The sequence below is a fragment of the Hypanus sabinus genome, chromosome 11 (assembly GCF_030144855.1).
Source record: "Hypanus sabinus isolate sHypSab1 chromosome 11, sHypSab1.hap1, whole genome shotgun sequence".
NCBI lineage: Eukaryota > Metazoa > Chordata > Chondrichthyes > Myliobatiformes > Dasyatidae > Hypanus > Hypanus sabinus.
In genome coordinates this window covers 58,172,986-58,199,029 of record NC_082716.1, presented here as the reverse complement: position 1 = coordinate 58,199,029, position 26,044 = coordinate 58,172,986, and the positions used below count along the sequence as shown (strand labels likewise).

General features: G+C 39.1%; 1 protein-coding gene across 3 annotated transcripts in view; it reads right to left on the bottom strand.

Annotated features, from left to right (window-relative positions):
- Window positions 1–26,044, bottom strand: part of jak1 (Janus kinase 1) — a 123,913-nt gene that overhangs the window by 79,927 nt on the left and 17,942 nt on the right. For all 3 annotated transcript variants that reach the window (XM_059984389.1, XM_059984390.1, XM_059984388.1), the window contains exons 2-3: window positions 4,320–4,511; window positions 2,131–2,254 (exon numbers count right to left, since the gene is read on the bottom strand). In XM_059984389.1, the coding sequence (XP_059840372.1) occupies window positions 2,131–2,254; window positions 4,320–4,485 (290 nt within the window). In that variant the 5' untranslated portion in view covers window positions 4,486–4,511. The remainder of the gene's footprint in view (window positions 1–2,130; window positions 2,255–4,319; window positions 4,512–26,044) is intronic.

The following is a 26,044-nucleotide window of genomic DNA, read 5'->3' as shown; positions in this document are numbered from 1 at the left end:
GGGGGAAAGCAAGTGTTATGGGGTTGAATGCCCACATATTTATAACTGGTTTCTCTTCTTTCCACACTCTCCCAGCAAATATCGCAAACATCGCTGAACGCTATCAGAACATGCTCACCTACACTTTGAATGTCACTACAATGTTAATTGCAACCTAAAGAAATCAAGTACTCTTCCTATGCTCTTTATACAATTCATTTAATTCACTCACTGTTCAGACCATTAAATAACAGTAGGTTATCTAATATACGAGAGACAGAGACAAATTATGACTAACTACAGAGGCTAACCAAAAAGAAGTCGTGGCATCTTAGCAAAAATTGGTGCATCTCCTCTAAAATGCTACATTACTGTTCAGGTATCTCTCCATGAACAAGAGATGAATAGACATTGAATTGGCATGGAGAGCACAAGGCAGGATTAACCTTGTGCAATTTTAATGGCCATGCGTGCTATTGTTTTCAATTCTCCTTAATCATTTCTACAGCTGCTTATTATTTATATGACTTGGATTTCTGAGTCTCCTCTCTTGGTCACCCTGGACTCCAAATATATTACTCTGCATAATGACCACCAGGTTTCCATGTCAAATTCAGTTTAGCCAGAATTCAAACTTTTTCTTCTTGGATTGTGAAAGAAAGAGGAAAAGTGCCATCTCACTTCTGATTTCCAGCCTATTTTTCCTGTGGAATGCGATGCCTATCCACATAAAGTACCAGTCTGACCTCACGAGCATCACTGTCCAAGGCAGTACCTTACTGAGTGTGACACAAAAACCTGCTGGTATAGCTGAATTCAGTGGGCATTCAGATGACAACACTCTTACTCGGGAGGAAATTATAGGGACTTTCTTCTGTACATGAAATGAGCTGCCAGAGGAAGTAATTGTGCCCGGTACCTCAACAACATTTAAAAGGCACTTAAACACTTAACATGGATAGAAAAAGGTTGGAGGGATATGGGTCAAAGGCAGGAAAATGGGACTAGCTTAGATGGGCATCTTATAGGCTTGAACTGGTTGTGCCAAAGGGCCCATGCCCTTGTTCCTAACACACAAAGTCCATAATTTCCTCCTGAATAAGAGTGTTGTCATCTCAACGCCCACTGACTTTACATCTCCAGCTATCAGAGTTATGTTTTACAAAAGTGAAGATGGTGCAGATTATTGAAAGTATCCCAGCCAAGTATTTCAACTGTGGGAGTTCCTCAGGGCAGTGTCCATGACCCAACCATCTTGTGTTCTTTGATCAATGACCTTCTATTTATTACAAGATCTGAACTGGAAGTGTTCCCTAATGGTTGCACAATTTTTAAGTCCAGTTACAACTCCTCAGCAAATGAAGTAGATCAGGTCCACATGCAGCAAGACTGAGACAACAGAGCTGATAAGTGGAAAGTATTGTTCATGCCACAAAAATATCAGGCTTTATCCCTCTCAACAAAGAGAGTCTCACCATTTACCATTGACATTGAAAGGCATTACAATGATTGGCTCTCCTATGATCTGGCATCACCAATGACTGAAAACTCAATGGCATTGACCATAAAGAAATTGTGACCACAAGAAAAAGTCAAAAGCTGGGTACTCTGCAGCAAATAAATCACCCCCTGTGAACCAGCATCCATCAAGTCTATGATGGAAACATTTCAGTTGCCTGGACGAATAGAGCTACAACACAACTCAAGAAGCTTGACACTATCCAAGACAAAGAAACCCGTCCAACTGGCAGCCCATCAACTACCCTGAACTTTCATTCTCCCCACCTCAGCACACAGTGGCTGCAGTATGTACCAGCTACAAAATGCACTGCAGTTACTGCTCAGCTTCTCCCTCACGCCATTCACCTTCTCAGTTTGAAAAAGTACCATTCCTTCGTTGGCACTTGACCTAAATCCTATCAACTTCTCAAGTGCAATGGGGAATGAATGCTGGCCTTGACAGCAACGTCCCTGATAATGAGAAATAAATAAATAAAGCCCGCGCATGTGAAGTAGCCAATAAAAAGTTTCAGACAACAGCAGCAGTTGGAAGAAGAAAAAAACACTCCCATGGAAATTTAATGAAATGTGTATTCTAAAGCATTTAGCATATGTAAAAGCATCATTTCCAAAAAAATAATGAATTCCTACCTCATCCGATAATGCAACAATAGGGCTGTTTGGTCATCAACTTTGAACATGTGATTTGGAGGAAACCACAATCTTTTACTTGGATCATACAACGCAAAGAGATTCTGGCATAATGGAGAAATACCTGAAAAAGAAACATTCAAAATGTTACCTAAAGCACAAAATGAAATCTGGCAAACGTATAGGTAAGTGTATAGTGTATGTGTAGAGTGAGTGGGTGAAAATGGAGATGGTAAAGAAATGGTTAACAATTAGACATTTGTGGGCCTATTATGTTGTTGGGCAGATTGATCCTTGATATTAAATAAAAGGAGGACAATATATGACCCTGTATACCGGATGGCAATACACAAAAACAAGCTAAAAAGTATTGATTTGCGTAAAAGACATCAATTACCTTGTCTTTAAATTTTTTTTATTGTAAGCTTAATAGGATGCATTGTTCCTGGGGAGGCAGAGGCTGACTGTTGAAGGTCACCCAGTTGTGGGACTTGCAGGTATGGAGGTTGTGCGTTGGCTTAATATGTGAATGGGACTTGGATTAGCTAAATTGGGGTCGTGTAAGCATCAAATTGGATGCCTGGCCCCTTCCAGCTGGACTGGGAGGTAGTGATAGTGCTATAAAGATGGGCAAGTCCCTTCTTGGACAGACCACTCGCCTGGGTCCCACCTTTGGGCTGAGCAGCTGAACCGGCGCCGAGGACACACCCTAGCCAGTCCATGGTCAATCGCCTGCTTCAGGGACCACACAGATGTTGCTAAGTATATTTGGCGGTGTAGATGACTAGGGGTTGCTTAAGTTAGCCCTACCTATTAGTGGTGTAAATGGTGTACAATATAAAGCATTTCTCGCAACTCTCTATTTTCTTCTCTGTATTAACAATGAAGTGGGTTTTGAAGGAACTGCCAAGTTTGGGTCCATTTGTTGAAGCGAAACCAAATAGTTGCAGCATCCACCCATTATGATTATTCTATTTTGATCTCAGATTTGCGGAACAGCAAACAATGTAATATTGACTGCAACAATCAAATAATAATATAACATTTTCAAATGAAAAATAGAGATATTAATAAAGATCTTTCAGTCTGCCATGCCCGACTCCATCAACCACCCAAAACAAGATCAATTTTTTTTTTGCCCCTTATCTAGGCTTTTGGCAACATTTCTCACACCCACAATTTTCATGACCAAGAAAGACAAAGGCAGAAAATATGTGAGAACACAACTAACTCCAAGGCACGCACCATCTTGAGTAGGCATATTTCTGCATTCTGTTTCTGTAATTGGTTTATTACCTTGGAGTTTACTGCAACACATATCACCATCTTTTTAAGGGCAGTTTGATACCAGAAGATCATAAGATCGAGGAGTAGAATTAGGACATTAGGCCCAGAGTCTGCTTCACCATTTCTTCACGGTTGATGCACTTTTCCTCTCAGCCCCAATCTTCTGCCTTCTCTCGCTATCCCTTCATGCCATGACCAAACAAGCATCTATTAACCTCTACCTTAAATATAAAGATTTGGGCTCCACAACTGTCTCTGGCAAAGAATTCTGCAGATTCACCACACTCTGACATCAATTTGCCGGTATGCCCACAATCTAAATGAGCTTGAATTTTCAGATTTATTTGGATTTCTCTTATACCTATTATGTTCATGTTTAGCTTGCACTCAGATATCAAAATTAAAAACAGTTTGTGTATGTAGCTACAAGTGGAAACAATGGAAAAGTGGGCAGGCAACAAAATTCAAAGTTACCTGCATCAGTAGGAAAGGGACTGCCAACATTATACAGAATAACAACTTGGAAATATCGAGGAAACAACTAATGTCACATGATCACCCAAACAGTACCAATAAATGTTCAAACAAAAAGAAGAAAGCACTGCTAACACTGTCTATTTCTATTTAAAGGTAAGCAGCCAATAACAAGAATTGCTGATGTGGCTATTCCTTTTCCAAATGAGCAAAAAAGTATCTAATTTAGATAAATCAGCGGTAGAGACATTGACAGGACTAGTTTGATTTCCAATGTTATCTCTTCAGAATTATCTTGGGAGATTACATCAGAATTGGATTGGGATTTGATGATCCATAAAACAACATGACTGAGGGAATGAAGCAAGAAACCACTTCCTTTCTTATGTTAATGTATTCTTGGAATAAAGCGTCTTTTTTTTTCTTACCACATTTCTTGGCAGCTTCAATGCACAAATCCTCAGCAGTATGCTCGCCCTCTTGAACTTTGATAGTTGAATTATTTACATATCTGAACACTTCCATGCCTTTATGGGGAACTACCGGCTGCATCTGCAAGATGCACGATTTGCTTTTTTTCAAGCAGAAGTCCATCACATAGGCCTATTTTCATTTAGATCCTTTAAAACAAATACGAAAATGTTATTTTGCTTAAAAACACAAAGCGAAATTGCAACTGAAACTAAGATGTGTTTGGTTTAGTGCATTAATTTTGCAATCTAAGGCAGCAATATTAAATGATGAAATTCGGTATTTATTGCAAAGGCACTGGCCAATTTCATTCTCTGCTAAAGTCTGTGCAGAGCATATCAGGCAAAGTGTAAAAACTAACTATCCACTCAAGGTGTGGGCTTTCAACCCAGCAAGTCAGATTAATTTCTTGCAGTTAATTCTCATTTTAGTTTACTTAATGTTGGATGGTTTAGAAGACAAAAGCTCTAGATGAATATATCACCTGGATAATATTGCTATACCTCCAGAATGCGAAACACAAAGGACCACTGAATTGCAGCAATCAAAATACCAAAATATATAATTGCTAGCTGGTTGTATTATGAATCATAAGCATAAAAGATTCTACAGATGCAGATGCTGGCAATCCAGAGCAGCACACACAAAATCCTGGAGAAACTCAGCATCGAAGGAAATGAGCAAACAGTCAACATTTTGGGCCAAGACCCTACGTTGGGACTGAAAAGGAAAGGGGGAAGAAGCCAGAATAAAAAGTGAGGGGGTGAGGGGAAGGAGTACAAGTTAGAAGGAGATAGGTGAAGCCACAAGGGTGGAGGAGAAACTGGGAGATGATAGGTGGAAAAGGTAAAGGGCCAGAGAAGAAAGAATCAGATAGGAGAGGAGAGTGCATTATGGGAAAAAGTGGGGGAGAGAACAGGCACCCGGGGAAGGTGATAGTCAAGTGAAGACAAGAGAAGGGAGGGAGGGCACAGAATGGGGTATTGGAGAAGAGAAGGGGGATGGGGAAAAAATATTCGAAGCTGGAAAAAACCGGTGTTCATGCCATCAGGTTGGAGGCTAACCAGATGAAATACAAGGTTTGCTACTCTAACTGGAGAGTTGGCTTATCATGGCAGTACAGGAGGCAATGGAACAACATATTGAAATGGGAATGGGGATTGGAATTAAAATGGTTGGCCACCAGGGAATACTGCTTTTTACAGATGGAGCGAAGGTCATATCAGGGATTGCAAAACACCAGACAGACCGGTTTATTTGACCAAAATATTTGAAGAGTAACTGCAAACATGCCACCCCCCCACCAGAAACCTGAAAGCGAGGCTACACTAATAACTTATAGCCCACAACCGGTCCTCTATCCACCTGCAGTCTGTACAATAGTGATACAAGAAACTGCAAATGCTGGAATCTGGAGCAACACAAAGCTCTGTAGGATCTCTGCTGAGTTACTTTAGTGCTTTCAGTGGTGCAATAGTTTATGCAACTTCTATTCTTCAATCCACATTGACTCTGCCCAGACCAATTACTTTGTCCTAAGTACTCTCGTGCTACTTTCTTACAAGATTCTAGCCCTGTTTAATCTCTCCCTCTTTTCTTGAATAGAGGGCTTATATTTACTCTGTTTCGATCCAACAGAATTTTCTGGAATCAACACCGTTTTCAGACATGACATCAAGAATATCTACTTATCCCATTGCCACCTCTTACAAAAAAAGACACAGGCTTCGAGATCATGGGAATTTATCGTATTTCAATCCCGTTAATACATCCAATTCATTTTTTTTTACTAATGATAACTTCCAACAGCTTCTCATTCACTTTAGACCTGCCCTTCTCCACTACTTCCAGAAGATTTTGCATGTCATCTTACGTAAAGGCAGACAAAAGAAACGTTTGATTCATCTGCCATATGGATTCATCTACCATAGGAGATGGTCATATGGGCATATCACAAGTCCTGGTTATTCAATCACTGACACCAGGTAGACAATCTCTGAAGAGAATTGATAATGGCTGGGGTCACCTGTCTTGCAAAGGCACTGCCCAGAAGGCAGCAATGGCAAACCACTGCTGCAGAAAAACTGGCGAGGAGCCATCATGGTAATAGAAAGACCACGTTCAGCTATATCAAACAACACGGCACAGCACGTAACAAATGAACATACAATTTAGCTGCCATTTCCCTATTCGGCAATATAATTTTTACCACTTCACTCTGTAAACGACCAATATTAACATTAGTTAATCTACCCCATTAACACTTCAGAAGCTTTTACAACCTACTTCTATGCTTTTTGCTGGCTTTGATTGGATTGTACCTCACTTTAGTTTCTCAGTGACTTTATCCTTCTCTGCTGATCTGCAGATAATGCTCTTTTTGTTGAGGTTATAAGCTTTTTCCTTTAATCCAATATCGCTAAACTCTCAAGACTGGACATGTTCCCTACTGGACTATCATTCCTTTCAGCCTCTGCAAGGTCAAAGATCAGAATTGTAAACTGATTCATTTTGCTTCTTTCTTTCCAATGTGTGCAGCTGGTCCAGATTAGTCAAATAGGACCAGAGTCCTATTTGCCAGAACGGAATCCAGCAAATCCTGTCACATTTCCAAGCACTTGTACTGGGAAAAACGGGCCAGCAAGCCAGATACCGTGCAAGTTTAGTGGAGCCATTAATATTAGTAGGAAGAAAACAGTTCAGGAAAGAATGCAGGAACACAAAATTCAATTTTGTTTTGTCTTAATTCAGGTGAGTGAAGTACGTATGTCACCCAGCATTCACTTTTTATGTTATGAATTCATTGAGATTTTAATAACTTTAATGTGCCACAGACATTCAGTCTCAACAACAGCATTGACAGCTAGTAAAATCAGAATCAGGTTTATTATCACCGGCATGTGTCATGAAATTTGTTAACTTAGCAGCAACAGTTCAATGCAAAATATAGAAGAAAGAATAAAATGATAACAACTAAATCAATTACAGTATATGTATATTGGATAGATTAAAAATCATGCAAAAACCAGAAATAATATATTTTTAAAAAGTGAGGTAGTGTCCAAGGGTTCAATGTCCATTTAGGAATCGGATAGCAGAGGGGAAGAAGCTGTTCCTGAATCACTGAGTGTGTGCCTTCAGGCTTCTGTACCTCCTTCCTGATGGTAACAGTAAGAAAAGGGGATGCCCTGGGTGCTGGAGGTCCTTAATAATGGGCGCTGCTTTTCTGAGACACCACTCCCTGAAGATTTCCTGGGTATTTTGTAGCTAGTACCAAAGATGGAGCCGACTAAATTTACAACCCTCTGCAGCTTCTTTTGGTCCTGTGCAGTAGTTCCCCCCCCTCCCCCACCCCCAATACCAGAGAGTGATGCAGCCTGTCAGAATGCTCTCCACGGTACATCTATAGAGGTTTGAGTGTATCTGTTGACATACCACATCTCTTCAAACTCCTAAGTATAGTCACTGTCTTGCCTTCTTTATAACAGCATCAATATGTTGGGACCAGGTTAGGCCCTCAGAGATCTTGACAACAAGGAACTTGAAACTGCTCACTCTCTCCACTTCTGATGAAGGGTGGAGAGGTCAGCAACCTTCACTCTGTGGTATTATTGTTTCAGTGGATGTGTTCTGTTCTAGGCCAGTATGCAAGTGAGATTATGAAGAAAGCACAGCAGCACCTCTACCTCATTAGAGGTTTGAGAAGATTCGGCATGAGATCTAAAACGTAGACAAACTTCTATAGATGTGTGATGGAGAGAATATTGACAGGCTGGATCACAGCCTGGTATGGAAACACCAATGCCTGTGAATGGTAAATCCTATAAATGTAGTGGATATGACACAGTCCGTCACTGCTAAAGCCCTCCCCACTATTGAGCACATCTGCACAGAGTGCTGCCACAGGAGACCAACATCCATCATCAGGGAACCCCACCACCCAGGACATGCTCTCTTCTCACTGCTGCCATCAGGAAGGTGGTACAGGAACCACAGGACTCACACCACCAGGTTCAGGAACAGTTATAATCCCTCAACCATCAGGCTCTTGAACGAGTGGGGATAACTTTACCCAACTTCACTTGCCCCATCACTGAACTGTTTGCACCTTCAAGGACTCTTCATCTCATGTTCTCGATATGTTATTGTTTATTTATTTATGTTCTTTTATAATTGTACAGTTAGTCAATCTTTTGCACATTGGCTATTTCTCCACCCAGTTTGGTGCAGTCTTTGACTCAATTCAATTATGGTTCTGAGTAAGTCCAGAGGAAAAGTTATCTCAGGGTTGATTATGGTGACATACATGCACTTTGATAGATAACATACTTACTTTGAACTTTGATTACCTCATCTCTCTATGCTGTCATGTTTACTGGCAACAGGAAGGCCATTCTGCAGCGACTTCCCAAGTGAAATTCCACTTCGCTGTCAGGATGAGAGTCTGGCAGGTTTGGGGAGCACTTAACATCTCCACTCTCATAGAGTCAGAGAGAGAAAGCATGGAGTATGTATATAGCCTTTTGAAGATATTGTCGATGCACTCATATCTACTGTGATGAAGTACTTTTGAAGCAGGTGGGAACCTCCAACTGCAGCAATGAGAAACTGAAGCTGAACTTGTCCAGCTGGTTGGCATGTTTCAAAGCCCTGCCAGGTACATCATCAGGACCTAATGCTTTGTAAGGGTTTACCCTCTTGAAAGATGCTCTGATGCTGGCTTCGATCACAGGGTCACCAGATGCTGCAGGGATTCACACCAGTGTAGTTACATTCTCCCTTTCAAAGCATGTATAAAATGTGTTGAGCTGATCTGGGAGTGAAGCATCACTGTCTTTCATGACGTTAGATTTGCCTTGAGGAAGTAATGGCCTGCAAACACCATCAGAGCTGATGTGCATCTGATTTCATCTCTATCCTCAATCAAAATTGTTTTCTTGCTCTTAAAGTAGCCTTCCCTAGGGCATACCTGGATTTCTCATATAGTTCTGGATCACCAGTTTTGAATGCCACCGATTTATTTATTTATCTTTCTATCTATTTAGAGATTCAGTGTGGAATAGGGCCTTCCACACTGTCTGGAATACTGCAGATCTAGCCCTCAAAAAGGATTTCAGATCTCCTGGCCCATCCACGGCTTTTGGTTTGGACATCTCCAATATCCTCTTGAAGGCACACACCCATCCATACAGTGACAACTGCGGTGTATGCATTCAGCTTCAAAGATTAATCCATTGATTCAAAGCAATCGTTTAAGCACTCCTCTGCCTCCCTTGACCATACTGTTCTGGGCCTCATCACTGGTACTGTGGTCCTCAGTCTATGCTTGTACACAAGAAGTTGAATACAACTAGGTGGTCGAATTTTGCAACAGCAAACGAGGAAATCTGCAGATGCTGGAAATTCAAGCAACACACACAAAATGCTGGTGGAACACAGCAGGCCAGGCAGCATCTATAGGGAGAAGTGCTGTCGACGTTTCGGGCCAAGACCCTTCGTCAGGATGTCAGGAATTTTCCAGTGCAGGCGTGAGTAAGCATTTTTAATGGTGGTCTAACTGTGGTCAAGTCTGTTGGCTCCTCTGGCTAATAGCTTCTTTAAACTGGCCAGGTTGAATCCCCCGAAACGATAGGGAAAGTTGTGCTGTTTTGTGACTCCTGAGCATGGTCTTCAGCTCCTCCAATGCCTGCCTGATATTGGCCTGAGGTGAAATAAACAAAGCTAGCAGGAAGGTGGCAGAAAACTCCCTCAGCAGAGAAAATGGATGAGACTTGACCACCAGATGCTCCCTTTCCTTCCTCACTCTATTTTCAAAGAACTATTAACTGTTGTAATGTTGAATTACATAATGGGTAATACCCACAGAAATTTAACAAATTCCCAGTAAGGGTATTCTATAGATGATGCACAGTACATGGAAAGCTATTTAAATAGTACTGGTGACTACCTAAGCAGATCTTTCAACTTGTTGGCCACTAGCACCAGAGGCTTATATCTGGAAATCGTTATCTTTAGCTAACAACAAAATTGAAGTCAAAAGCTCTGGAGACTTTGGCTCTACCAATTACATTGGTAAATGCACAATTACAGATGTCCCTATCAAACAGGAGACAAAGGGTTCTCAAAACATCCTCACTAACAGTCCTGCAAGAACTCACAGAGGTGGCCTGACAAACCAAAGTACATGATGTAACTGACAGGAAAATAAATACAATAGAATTTATGAGAAACTATACATAGGCAAAGACAGACAAACAACCATTGTGCAAAAGACACCACTAATTCCACACAGAGAATGGCTAAAACATTCAGGGTGGATTTGCTCAAATCAGTGTGAGTTTTTAAAATATCACAGTGCAATTATTATTGTCAAATCCCCTATCTGGCTAGGAAATATTAATTTCACATAAATACAGATTGCTGAAAATACTCATGAGGTCAGGGTGGATCTGTGGAAAGAAAAACAGATTGAACTTTTCCCAATGAAATAACCCAAATCGACTTGCGGAGCACAGTGGATTCCAGTTACTTACCTACTATGTTTGGACAACTTTTGAAGAACATAAACTAAAACAAGAAAATAACCAGGACTCCCTTATTTTACTTGGGACACCATGCCACTTAATTGGGACAGGAGTCTATTGCTGAACAGTTTCTAACTAATATCAATTGCATACAAATTAGATACTACACTGTGCTTAAAGCAAACAGTTTTTAAAAATAGTGTTGGTACGTGTTGTTACATATCCCGTAACTGGGTGTCAGACCAGCAGAGAAAGAAGAATCCATTGGAGTCTGGTGGTACCAAAACTAAAGATGTTTATTAGTAAAATAAGTAAAACAATACCAATAATGCAAATATACATAGAACATAAGTTAGCAGTAATAAACCTAAAAGTGTAGGAATAATAATAAGCAATAATAAACAAGCTCTATCGATGTCTAGGGGTAAATGAATTGTCATAGGAAAGTATAGAGTTCAGTTCATAAATGCTGAGGTAGTTATGGTTGTTGTGTTGAAATCGTTGGAGAGAGAGAGCGAGCGAGATGTAACAGCTGCAGCAGGCAAACCTTCTGTTGCTTTCTTAATCTGTCGTATCATTGTGGTCATTCAGCTATGACCCCTCTGTTCTTCAGCTAGACTGTTCTTCTGTGGTGTACTCATCACTCTGGCATGAGTGGACACACACACACACAAGTCCCCACAGGCCCTGCTGTAACACTGTGAGCTTTACTGACTGATCTCCTGGTTTGGTCTCCGAAGCCCCCCCATCTTTCTGTAGGTTCACAACACTCAGTCAGTGTCCACTGGTGTGTCTGAAGGGTGTCTCTCCAGACCTGTCTTTTATCCCTGCTAACTGGGTCTCAGCTATACATCAACTCTGAATGACTGTGTCAATCAAATCAGGCCACTCCTGCTGTCTCCTGAGGAATGTTAACGAGCAAAGTAAAGTCCTTGTAGTGGAAGGTAAATAATCCAGGAAGAGTCAAAATACAGTAAATCAACAGTCTCTCTCTCCCTCTTATCTGTAGCAGATGTTCTTGCCTGTGTTTCATCTCTCTCTCTCATGAGCAGCATAGCAACAGTAATAGTTCATAGTTCTCAGGAGGGGGTTGGGAATGGTTAACTCTGCACTGCACTGACCATCAGGTCTGTTCATCACTCATAATAGTGTGTTTGTGTTCAAAAAGCAGTGATTTATTTTGTCACTGATAGTTGGTGAGAAACAACAGCAACACTATTTAGAACTGTTTTGATCACTGCAGTTTCAAGCATTCAGGCTTGGCAATGCTAGAAATGACCAGGAATGAAAATGGAACGATTTCACTACTTCATTTCATTTTTGGAATCTTTTTATTAATACATAATCTTCTACACCTATAAAATGATACAAAACTTCAACAAGTTGATATATATACAATTAATAAAGCTGAAATAAAACCTAGCAAAAAAGAATATATGATAATGAAAAAAATATTTTTATAAAGAAAAGGAAAAAAAAAAGAACCCCAACTAAAAAAAAGAAACCCCACTAACTACAAGAGAAGGAAAAAGGAAAAAGAAAAAAAACTCATTAGGCATCAACTCCCAGAGCAATATGTCTTACCATTTTATATATATAGAAGAATTATCAACTGCCAATTCACGTTCATATAAAATAAAATTGGAAAGAAACCATGTAAAATAATTCAAATTAAATGATAATATTTGGCAAAAGAGCCCCATCTTCTCTAAAAATCAAATCGAGGATCGAAAGTTCTACTAATTTTTTCTAAACTAAGACATAACATTACTTGAGAAAACCATTGAATTAATGTAGGGACAGAGGTAACTTTCCATTTTAATAAAATAGCCCTTCTTGCCAACGATGTAACAAATGCAATTACATGTTGATCTGAAGATGAAATACCCTGAATATGATGCGGAACTATTCCAAATAGAACAGTCAATGTATTAGGTTTAGAAATTGTAGAAGATAAAGATTTTCAAAATGATTTTAATGAAGAGCATGACCAGAACATATGTGACTAAGTGGCTACTTCAGTTTTACACCTATCGCAGTAATTGTCTATGTTAGGAAATATTTTGGATAGTCTCTCCTTCATTAATAACTGTGAACAATTTTAAATTGAATTAAACAGTGATTGGCATATATCGAAGAAGAATTGAACTTAATATGACCTTTGTTCATGAAGATTGGTTGCGATTTCACTATTTCAACTGGTTAGGAATTACGAAAATCAACAGTCATCTTGTACGTTACAATGAAAGTGAAGATTTGGAGAATATTGTGTAGGCAGAAGAGATTAGTTTAGTTTGACATTTAATTACTAATTTAATTAGCTTGACACAACACTGTTGGCCGAATGGCCTGTTCCTGTGCTGTACTGTTCCATGTTCTAGGATTACTATTGCCCCCTATCAATACCACTTTGGTTCTGATTAAGTAACACAAACCTGATTTGTAAATTCTTAATCCACGCTTATTTACAGAACTGGTTTGAGTAGTTGAAATACATTGTTGATCTATTTCTGTTTTGCTATGCAACTCCACCTATTAAATAGCAGTCTGTATATATTGGGTGTGCAATCTGTCTGGCTGTCAGATTCTTGTTTTGCAAAAATTTCCATTTAAATTTACATTGTTTCTGTCAGCCAGAACAGGTACTCTCTTGTACTACTAGTTAAGTGCACTACATAGCAGGGTCACAATGTGTAGTAAATGGGCAAATCAAATGTAGGTTAAAGTGAGCACTTTGAAGATCTCACCCATTCCATCTACAAGAATGATTTGAAGTTTCAATTCTCTCTCCTACCACTGCTCTAATGTACCTATGTTTTGTACTCTTACACTGTTTCAATAAAGTCCAATAAGACTCAGGAATAGTATTTAATTTCTGATACTTTGATTCCTAGCAATTTCCTGATGTGCCAAAACTCTAGATTAGTCATTGGGCACTGGGCTGCTCTTTTTTTCCTAACGTGAATTCACAACAATTAAGCTCTAGAACAGAAATTTGGGGAAAAAAAATTATGCCTCAAATTGTAATTACATATTTCCTCAAAAATGCAAATAAATTTTATTTCCCAATTGAATATGTTCCTGATATCTATTTTGTTTATAAAAAAAAATTGTTTGGTTATAGAATGTGAGACTATTTGCTTTATGAAGACTTTATGTAGATTTGGATTTCTGAAAAAAATAACCTTCATAAATCTGCATGTAACAAAGTTTTAGATATAGCAAGTCTGGGTGTTTACTAGACTCAAATCACACTAAACTCATGAGTAGCTGGGAGTCTCTGAAGGGTCTGTGAGATTATTATCTAATTTATGATGAACAATTTCATCAGACCTAGGCAACTCATCAAAAGAGAAATGCTAATATGTATAGGAAACTGAGGCCATGACATTAATCTGTTTATCTACCGCTGTTTTTTTTAAAGTCTGAAATACATTTATTAACCTTTAAACCCTTAAACCAGCTTTTCTCAATCTTTTTGCCCTGGAGGAACCCTTGAAATAATTTTCAGGTCTCAGGGAACCCCTGCATAAAAATTATTATATTTACAGCTCAGGGGCATGTTAGCATGATCGGTAAACTGTAAATGTAGTAATCCAAAAATAATCATTAATGCTCTTCCGAGTAGAGAATGAATTTTTAGCTAGCCTTGCTTGGAAAAAACAAGTAGGTAAGCCTAACTTACCTTTCTTGAAATAAATCTCTTTCATACCTTTTCATAAAATTTAAAAACTCACAAGGCAAACATAATGAATTTCTGTTAGATATCTGGCTTAAGCCAAAATGGAATTCAGGTTTTTTTTTAAAAAAAGGCTCAGTAGATTTAATTTAAATAAAGGTTGTAAATGGATATTAATTCATGCTATTTACAGCATGAAAATTTATTGACAATGTTGAATACTAAAGTTACTAAAGACCATAAGGAATATGAATATAGCTTAAGACACAATTTTATATAAAGCTTTGGAAAAACATTTTCTTACTAAGTGACATGATCAGGCTCAAGTATAGGTAGGCCTAGCATGTGAAACCTGCTGCACAAATACTCAATTCTGGGTTGAACTTGAGATAAACACACATGGATTTCAGCTTCAACTGAAATGAGACGATTTCTATCCTTGTTCTTGATGCTTATTAAATAAGAAATGTTTATTACTTTCCTATGAATGGCAGGATACTCTTCTTTCATAGAAATCCAGAAGGTGCCCAGGGGCAGGTTAGTAAATTTCATCTTGAGTGCACAATCAGACTGCAACTCAAAGTTCTTCCTCTTCTCTCAAAGTCAAGTTCTCAGGCTGAGCAGAAGATTCAAAGAAAGGGTCCCTTACCCAGTCATACACTTGTTAATGAAAGTGAGAAAAAATACTGTTCAATTTTGTTCTGCAGTTCTCCCAGGTGGTTTTCAATAAGACTTGAGATTTCTGATATCGTTCCTCACTCTCAAGCCCAAGCAGCAATGGAAACATTTCAAGATTTTCAAACATGATTTTTTCAATGATTCAGTTTCCTTTTAAATATAAGAATCTGGTCACTTGAAGTCAAAACGTTTTCTCCAGGGTCTTGTAGAGACTTGTTCAACTGGCTCATATGATGGAAAATGTCTAAGTAGGCAAGTTTCTGCAGCCATTCTTCATCTTCAAAGCTCTCAGCAAAATCTGGTCTACCATTTTCTTGAAAGTAACGCTCACTGACCATCAGTGGCTCCTGAGCACTGCAGCACTGGGCTGAGAGACCTCTAACGAGAATGCTAACGAGTTGCTTAGCTACTGCCACCACTGCAAACTGCACCATTGCACAAAGTTCAAAAACAGTATTTTTTAAAATCACAATCTCTCGCAGAACCCTGGTTTAGAACCTCTGCCTTAAACCATAACTCAACAACAGATTTATAAAAACACATTTACATTACTGATGGTTATACAGGTTGAACACCCCTTATCCGAAATGCTTGGAGCAAAAAGTGTTCCAGATTTGGATTTTGGAATATCTAATGAGATAGTTTGAGATTGCCATTATTTCCGACAGTTTATGTGTTACTAGTAAGCAGTCTTAGTCTTATATTTGTTCCATCACACATATGAACTGATGTAGCCGTTGAACATTTTAGATATGTCATCAGTGATAATCTTGACAAGCTCCTTAATGAATTTCTCCACTGCTTCTTGATCAGTAGACTCTTTTATCACCACAAATCTTTAAAAATGTAATGCTCTGCCTTTTCTTAAATTTCTGCAATCAGCCTGAATATTCACAATTACCTTCAGTTTGTTATGATAAATCTTTACTTGTTTGATGATCGGCACGCCGTTAAGCGGCATATCTTCATTCAGATGCTGAAGAACTCACTCTTTCAATACACAATCAAGATCTTAATTTTTCACTCTATGCAGTGTTTTTCTATTCTTCATTTACTTCTGTATGAAACATACTTCTCAGAACTGCCTGTGACATGCAGAAACCTACACATCACCTAGGAACCTTTCCAGCACGTTGTGGAATTTTCTATTTGTGATGTCATGTCAGCGTTCAAAAAACATTCAGATTTCCCATGTTTTCAGAGTTTGGAATTTTGGATAAGGGGTACCCAATCTGTAATACTAAATAAACATCACCAACCTGAATTACTACTGACCAAAAGATACATCAGGTTTGGAATTCCTGTTCAAGTATGCATAAACAGAAAAGTACTGAACTTGCCCACAATGGCTTACCACAACTTTCCTGACTGTTCCTGGATTCCCGATGAAGTTCAGCAGCAAAGTACAATGTTCCAAATAAATCTCCAGCCTGTACTATGTGGAACACACTCAGATAAAGTAAACCTGGTTGGACCTGGCACCTAAATGATATCTCCTTTATTTGAACAGAGAGTATGGACCAAATTTTGCTTCATTTACGTTTTTTAATAATTATGAGTTATTTCAATATTTTAATGTTTCAATTAATTGTGTTTGGTTTTTGGTTCTAAAAATGGATTGTCTTAATAGCTTCAGATTTTTCACAAATTTCTGATGATCAGAAACAGTTACAATACTTTGACCATGTTATCACTTGGCCATGCCAGGGGCCACACTTAGCCAGCTATCAAAGCTTTCTTAGCATTTTTGCAGCTCGATCTGTCTGTTCCCAACATGTCAAGGTTTATGCCCAAAAAACATTACAACCATGCAGGGCCTAGCCTTTTGAGAATAAAATAGCATTTTGTTTGAACTATTGCCAGCACACACCTTCATTCATAGAAGCATTATACTTGATTACATTGTTACACCTGCAGCCCCCTCCTTTTCGAGAATCGTAGGATCGCTATTGATTTGGGTCAGGAGACCCAGGAAATGAGCGAGAGACGTTTGGAATGTCTTGACCCCCCCCCCCCCCCCGGCGATATAAAGCTACGGGAAACGGCCATTGTCTTTTGGAGCCGAACTTGTATATTACAAGACTGTGCTACATGGAAGCCCTCAGGCAAAGTGGGCTGGTTGAGGGAGGGATTGCATCCCCCCCAACCTGATTGACATCTGAGACCCTGTGAGTCAGGATAAAAGAGGGTCTGTGGGAACAGCCCCTCAGATGCACCAGAAGAAACGCTAGCGATCCCGTAATAGCAGAAGCCGGTGGGAGGAGGCCATGTGCGTTCGGTTCCATTTGCCCCGGAACCGGTGGCTTTTACCATGGAAGAACGGCTTTTAGCTAACAACGGGGAAACCAACTCCCAACGACTCTCGAAGGGTTGACATCATAGAAGGACTGGGCAAGTTTTAACCCGTCTTTCTCTCAAACCAAAACGCTGCAGCTTGAACGAACTAGCAATGACTTTTATATTTCCATCGGACAATATATTATCCCCTAGACAACAACAGAGCTATTTCTTATTGATTATTATTATACCTGCACTTTTAGATTTAGTATTGACGACGTATATTATCTGTAGGTTGCATTGATATTATTTTGTGTATTTTTGTCAATAAATACTGTTAAAATAGTACCATCAGACTTCAATGGACCTCTCTATCTTTGCTGGTAAGTGACCCAGTTACGGGGTTCGTAACAACATTAACACAGCAGATTTAGATTACTTAATGCTAGCAGCTAATTACTGCAATTTCAAAAACTGCTCTACATGACTACTGAGATGGTTTGTATTTCATCATTGCCTTCAGAGTTCAATATACTCACCATCTTAACCATCACATAAAACTTCCCAACCCAATGTTACAGCCATCTCTTTAGCTTTAACATAGAATTTCACTATGTCCAATACTTCAATCGGAGAAGTGTCACATCTGAACATTTGCTCTCCAAACTCATTATCTCACCATCAATAACAACCTTTCTTTGGTATCTGTACACTGAAATACTCTCAACCAGTTCACTTGCAGATTTTTAATTTATCAGACATTATCGTTGTATTCTGCACTTACCTTTAATTTAACCACACTCTTGCCTTCACCTACTTTCCCCAATTCCAAACAAAACCATTACACTTGTTTACTCTGTTAGTGTACACTTATGCCAAGACATGAACGGATATGCCAAGTAATGGGTTTAGTAATTTACCACCAGCTAAAACCACTCATAACTACAGACACATCCATGCTGCTAATATAACCATATCCTTCTCTACTGCAAACCACCTGCATAAACCCCAAACATCTTGAATACAAAATGCTGTGAGCTTATTTTCAATAACTTGGAGACCATCTAATCAACTAACTCTGTCATGTCTTTTTCTTCTCTTTGCCTGCCAGGGTGAACTTCCATTGTTCACCCCTGAAAGCTCCTCATTTCAATTTTAACAGCTTCCTTCCTATGTCCCTACGTGCCTTATCAAGCTGAATAAGTTCTCCAAACTCTCTTCCTGTTCTTGTGACCTCGTTTCCATAAAACAGATAACCACTCAAGTGCTCACTTTTATCTCCATATTGGCTAAGAGTGCTGAGAGTTTATGCTCAAATACTATCATTTAAGTATACTGTCATCACCTTTCTCCTACAGTGGAAAAAGAATCAAATTTCAAATCTATCAGAACAAACTGTTCTCTTCCCAGTTTCCCTTTCCTGCCAGAAAACCTTGAAATTGTAACAGCCTCCCACTTTTATGCCCGTCCAAGACAGAACTATTTGTCTGAACCCTCGCCATCATGCAGAAAGAGCTAATGACAACCAAGAAGGCCATGGAAGAAGAAATCTGTTCTTCATATCCCGTCATATTGCTTTGGCATAGTGACTATGCAACCTCACTTCGAAACCTCTCCATCATCATCCAGCTGAATGGGACTATGCTTGCCCGGCTCCTTTCTTATCTATACATTCCTACCCAGAAATCAACCACAATGGCTCCTCTGCTCACCCAAGTAGAATTTTATCCAGTGTCTCTCAAGGATTTGTTACAATTCCTCCACATAAACATTATCTAAACACAGAAGTACCAGATTTCACCTCTGCCTTACTTCTTGACCCCTGCACACCACTGTCGATATTGTTTGTCCAGGAATCTCCTGGGGAGTCCAAAACCTTCCACTAAATACTGGTGAGTACAAAAAACTTCCATTTTGGTTATTTCAACAAACTTGACTCCTTACTCACTAATTTCCCTTGGGAATTATCCAAAACCAGAGAGTCTGGAATTTGCTGTCTTATTTCACACCAAGGTGCTCACATATTCACCCTACCATTAAGCCTGTCTACTTACACCTCCATACATCTGCTCCCAATTCAGCTCATCTCTCGTTGATATCTCATCTACATTTTATTATCTTTAGACTTGACTATTCCAACAACTAGATGTAAGCCTCTAAATTGAGCATTCAGCTTTGGTGCAGGTGAAATGAATTCTAGTTACAATTCTTGCTGTAATTATGTTGAGATTATACCTGGAGTACAATGCATAATTTTGACCTACCTAAAAAAAAAGAGGCTATAGTTGCCATGGGGAGAGTTCACTGAATACTTAAAATACTTGAATACTTGAAAACTTAAAATATTCTTACAGGGCTTGAGAGGATGGACATTGATTCTCCAGTTAAAGAATCCAGGGGAGAAATGTTCTGCTCTACTTGAGCAGAACAAATCTTTGGAATTTTCTACCATGGTGGCTATGGAGACAGAAATATTCAAAACAATAATGCATATTTTTCTGATTATTTGAAGGATATGGGGATGGGGCAGGAAAATACAACTTGAGGTGGAAAATCAGCAAGATCTTACCAAATAGCATAAAAGGTTTAAAGGTTCAAATGCCAATTGTTTTTGCTCTTTAACTCATTTTGTTTGCATATGGTGGGTGAAAGCAAATTACTGTTCAGCTATAAAACATGCCATGTCACACAACGAACCTGCACTCACTTTTCCAAATCTTCAATGAAGATTAGTTCTGTGAATATCAGATTTGTAGAATGATATCAAATAAAAGTAAATATAAAAATGGTGTAAAAGAACTGAACATTAAAAGACAAATTCAAATGTCTGCTTTATGGAACAGGCATCCAATCCCAGGACAGAGCCCAGAAAGTCATGGGACTCAATATTCAACAAGGAGTCCTGAGGCAAAAGAGATAGTTATTTTTGGCAATGGAGTTTCACCCTTCAGAAGGCTCTGCACTACAGTTAACTATAGCCTAGCCCATGCCAAAGGCATCCCTCTCATCACAAAACAAAAAACACCCAGGGAACGTAATCAATTGGAAGTTCCTTTCAAACAACATTGATACAGAATTTCCTTCTGTAGAGGTATTCTACCAGTTCAGACCAATGACTCATCTTGATGTCCTCAATGGTAATTAAGGATGGGCAATGCTTGTTAGCTTTGGCAGCAACACCCACATTCTCTAAATACCTTTGTAAATGAACATAAAAATATACTGCAAATGCTAGGCCAGAACCCAAGCAATCTACCACTGATCTAATTTCCAATGCTTTCAACTCCACCTACAACTGAAAAGAACAGAAATGCACCAAACAGGCAATACGTTGACAAAGGTATCCAAGATAATAATGGGCAAAAAAAAATCAATTTAACCCACCTTGATTCATCCAGACAGAGGGATCCTAAAACCCAACAAAACTCCAGCTACCAATGTTACCCCAGATTCCAATGTTTACTTATTCTGCATTTCACATACCGGTCATAATAAACATAAATTTTCCTGATGTCATATCCCAAAATTTATCAAAATTGAATTAGATGCCCTTCTTACATATATGTTTGTTATATTCCAGATCAACCTTTTTTTGTACTCAAAACTAAGGTCACCCTGAGAAACCTTCTTTCCAATCATGATGGCCATAGTTTTTCATGGTGGGGGGTGGGGGGGGAAAGAGGTTGCAATGGGGTGGATGAAGGTGTTGATCAGCCTCATTACTTGGGGAAAGTAACTGTTTTTGAGGCTGGTGGTCCTGGTTGGATGCTACTAGTCTCCTCCCTGATGGGAGCGGGACAAACTGTCCATGAGCAGCATGGGTAGGATCCTTCATGATTTTAATGGTCAATTTCTGGCATTCCGCATACGTGCTCTTGACAGCGGATTGGCTGGTGCTGGTGATGCATTGAGCAGTTTTGACTTCTTCCTGTCCCCCACGGTGAATGATGCAGCATGCTCAGGTGCTCTCTACTGCGCATCTATAGAATAATGCGAGTATAGATGTGCATAGTCCAGCTCTCTTCAGAATAGAGGCACTGGTGAGCTTTCCCGATTGTGTAGAACATACTCTAGGACCAGGAGAGGTTGTGCGAGATGTGAGTTTGAAACTGCTCACAGTTTCCAATGCTGTACCACTGATGTAAAAAGGGGCGTGAGTGGTGCGGGTTCTCCTGAAGTCGATAACCATCTCTTTTGTCTTGTTGTCATTGAGGAAGAGGTTATTTGCCTGGCACCAGGCTCGAGCTCTTCCACCTCTACTCTGCAGACCGTCTCATCATTGTTGGCGAGCCCCACTACTGTCGTGTCATTGGTGAATTTGACAATATGACAACTCAGGTATTTGGTTGTGTAGTCATGTGTAAGTAGTTTTACGATTTTTTTAAACATATTCCCCTGTACTGCTGTCACAAAACACCAAATGCCATGACATAGGTCAGTAATATTAAACCTGATTCTGATTCTATTCTGATTCGCCTCCCTCTGGTGTTCCCCCTCCTTTTTTCTTTTCTTCCATGGCCTCTGTCTCTTTCACCAATCAACTTCCTAGCTCTTTGCTTCACCCCTTCCCCTCCAAGTTTCATCTATTGCCTGGCATTTCTCTCTCCCCTCCCCCCCTGCTCTCCTCAGCTTTTTCTCTTCAGTCCTGCCAAACGGTTTCGGCCTGAAACATTGACTGTACTCGTTTCCATAGATGCAGCCTAGCCTGCTGAGTTCCTCCAGCATTTTGTGTGAGTTGCTTTGATTCTATTTGATTATTTAGTGGAGGGGTGGCCAACCTTTTACATTCCATGCGTCAATTTTTCACGCACGAGTTCAGATGTGCCATACAACTCTTGTACCTCCATTCGCTTCTTGTGAAAATGTTAATATAGGCATATTTAGGATTTTTACATGATATATTGATTTAATATAAAAACAAGCTAAACATTACTTAATGAGACTTTTAACAAATATATTTTGTCTTCTTTTGATTTCTTCCTTTTCCTTAATCACATATTCTTTCCTTAACTCAGACCCAAGCACTAGCTTCAATTTTCCTTCTATTTCACTCTGATGTTGTGTTTTTTAGGGTCTATTAAGATCATGTTTTCTATTATGTGAGAAAGTGTTTTCACAAACAATGCACAACGGTTTTCCTGATGGATCCGCTATAAATCAGAACTCATTTCCCCACTGTTCATTGAATTCACACTTACTATCGCTTTCTGCTTTTCTTTTGCACTGTGATGGGTAACTGAATGTAAAACCAAGGCTTAATTTTCAAAAAAGTACAAAACTGCAAATCTTCACAAAGGACGAACAAAGCACAACTCTGTAGCGCACGAGTGTCAATTGTAAACTGACTGGCAAAAACCTGCGACACACCACTGGTGCAGACGCCTGGCGTCTCCAGATCAAACAAGTATCAAACGCGTATTGAACAGTTATGGATCGACTTCAGAACAAAAGTCCTCCTTTCCTAGTTTGACTCATTGAACATTTTTTTTAATTGAAAACAGATTAATGTGAAAGAAGACAACATTTGCCAAAAGACGTGTGCGATGTAATAAAATTGCTAAAAATAATTGCCACGTTTTAGATTTATTCTCAGTAAAACCCACTTTTAGCTCAAAGCTACTTGAATTCCTGTTATAGATTTTGTTTTCTACAAATCGTTTTTTGGTTAATACAGTTAGCATGAGTAGGCTTACTTTTTTAAATTATTATCACTGGGGTGCAATGCACTACTTTTGGCGCATGCACTATAGGTCGGCCATCCCTGATTCAGTTGCTCTGATTCTATTCAATTATTTTGACTAAGTATTTTATCCTGATAGTTTTTCCAGGACTAATCTTTATTATGTACCTGATGTTTATAGCATGCCTGCAGAAGGCTCCTTTGACTTTTGCAATTTTAGATGCACGTAGCCTCCACGTGGTATTTAAATGGTTTCATATACGTCTGCAAGAACAGAACATTTCTCAACTTATTAACATTAAACTAATCATCATATTTTGTGGATCCCCAAGTATTTATATTCAGTATGTTTGTCTGAAGTAGATAACTAAATAAAGCTCGCTAGCGGGAAGATGCAATTGACCTCTTCTTGGAATACAACAGTTTTCTGTTAGCTGATTAGAACCAACACATTAAATGATAAGTATCTGGAAAATTATTCTGTTAAATAGAGGAATATTACATCATCATAAGACAACCATGCTACTCCAAACTGTGCTATATGAGATCATTCCTACCCTCAGCCATTAATCTCTATAACGAGTCAATTTATAAATGGGGAAGTGATGACTCCCTGCTGTTAAGACTGTGGTAACTTAGTTTTTTTATTCTTTCTACTTCTCTTCTTATATTTATATCAGTGCACCTGTAATGCTACTGTGATACCTAGTTCCTTTGGGATCACTAAAGTATCTACTTACCCTGTAGCTATGCACTGAAGTATCTGACTACCTCAGTCTTTAGTCAATTATCACAGCAATGATTTTATGATGTCCTCAAATTTTATGTGACTCCTTATTCCACTTTGTCTCTTCTCTATACAACCTTACAAGTTTTAAACCCTCTTATCATGATGTCACCTAAACCACAAGACCATAATGTCACTAAAAGAGCCTGATCCACTTTTCTATCATGGCTGATTTATTGTCTATCTCAACCCCATTTGCTGCCTTCTCCCCATAACCTTTGACACCCTAACAAACGACGAATCTGTTAAACTCTGGTTTAAATATACTCCTTGACTTGGCCTCCACAGCTATTCATGGCAATGAATTCCACAAACTCACTACCCTCTGGCGAAATAACTTCCTCATCTGTTCTAAAAGGTCACTCCTCTATTCTGAGGCTGTACCCTCTGGTCCTAGACTCCCCTACTATAGGAAACATCCTCTGCACATCCACTCTATCTAGGCCTTTCAGTATTTGATAGGTTTCAATGAAAATCCTCCTCATTCTTCTAAATTCCAGTGAGCAGAGGCCCAAAGCTATCAAACATTCCTCATAGATTAACCCTTTAATTTCCAGAAACATTCTTGTGAACCTTGTCTGGACCTTCTACAACGCTAGTACATCTTTTCTTAGATAAAGGGCCCAATACTGCTTACAATGTTCCAGTTGCAGTCTGACCAATAAGATTGATAAGACTTCACAGCCTCATAAAGGCTCAGTATCAAGTCCTTGCTTACATTACAGTCCTCTCCAAATGAATGCTAACCTTGCACTTGCCTTCCTTACCATCTTTAGGGAATCCTGAACAAGGACTCCCAAGTCCTTTTGCACCTCTGATTTCTGAATTGTCTCCCAACTTAGACAATAATCTACACCTTATCACTTTAACCAAAGTGCATGGCCCTATACTTCCCTACACTATATTTCATCTACAACTTTCCCAATATGTCCAAGTCCTTCTTCAGATATCCTGCTTCCACAATACTACCTGCCTCTCCATCTATCTTTGTGTCATCTGTAAATCTGGCCACAAAAGCCATCAAATCAGTTGTCCAAATCATTGAAATATAACATGAAAAGAAGCTGCCAACAGCAATCCCTGCAGAACACCACTAGCCACTGGCAGCCAACCAGAAAAGGCCATATTTGTTTCCACTCTTTGCTTCCTGTCAGTTAACCAATTTTCTATCAATGCAAGTATCTTTCCTGTTATACCATGGTCTTTTATCATTTTAAGCAGTCTAATATGTAGCACTTTGTCAATGGCCTTCTGAAAATCCAAGTAAACAAAATCCAACACTATCCTGCCTGCTGTTTCCTCAAAGAATTCCAATAGGTTTGTCAGGCAAGATTTTCCATTAAGGAAACCATGTTGACTTTGGCCTACTTTATCAAGTATCCCGAAACATCATCCTTAGTAATGGATTCCAACATCTTCCCAACCACTGAAATCAGGCTAACTGGGCTATAATCTTCTTTCTTTTGCCTCCCTCCCTTCTTAAGTGACATTTGCAATATTTCAGTCTTCCAGAACCATTCCAGAACCTAGTGATCCACAAAAGATAATTTATAATACCTCCACAATCTCTTCAGTTACCTCTTTCAGAATTCTGGGTTGCAGTCCGTCTGGTCCAACTGATTTACTTACCTTCACACCTTTCAACTTCTCAAGGACCTTCTCCTCATTAATAGCAACAGCATTCACTTCTGCCCCGACACATTCAAATTTCTGATCTACTGTTATTGTCTTCCACAGTGAAGACTGATGCAAAATGCTAAGTTTATTTGCCATTTCTTTGTCCATAGTTACTACCTCTTCAGTGTTTATTTTCTAGCAGTCCAATATCTACTCTGCCTCTCTTTTATTCTTTATATATCTCAAAATATATATTCTATTTGATATAATTGGGTAGCTTACCGTCATATTTTAACTTTTCTCTTTATTTTCTTTGCCTTCTGTCAGTTTTTAAAAGTTTCTCAATCATCTAACTTCCATTTAATTTTTGCAATATTTTATGCCCCCTCTTTAGCTTTTATGCTGTCTTTGACGTCCCTTGTCAGCCACAGTTGTCTCAT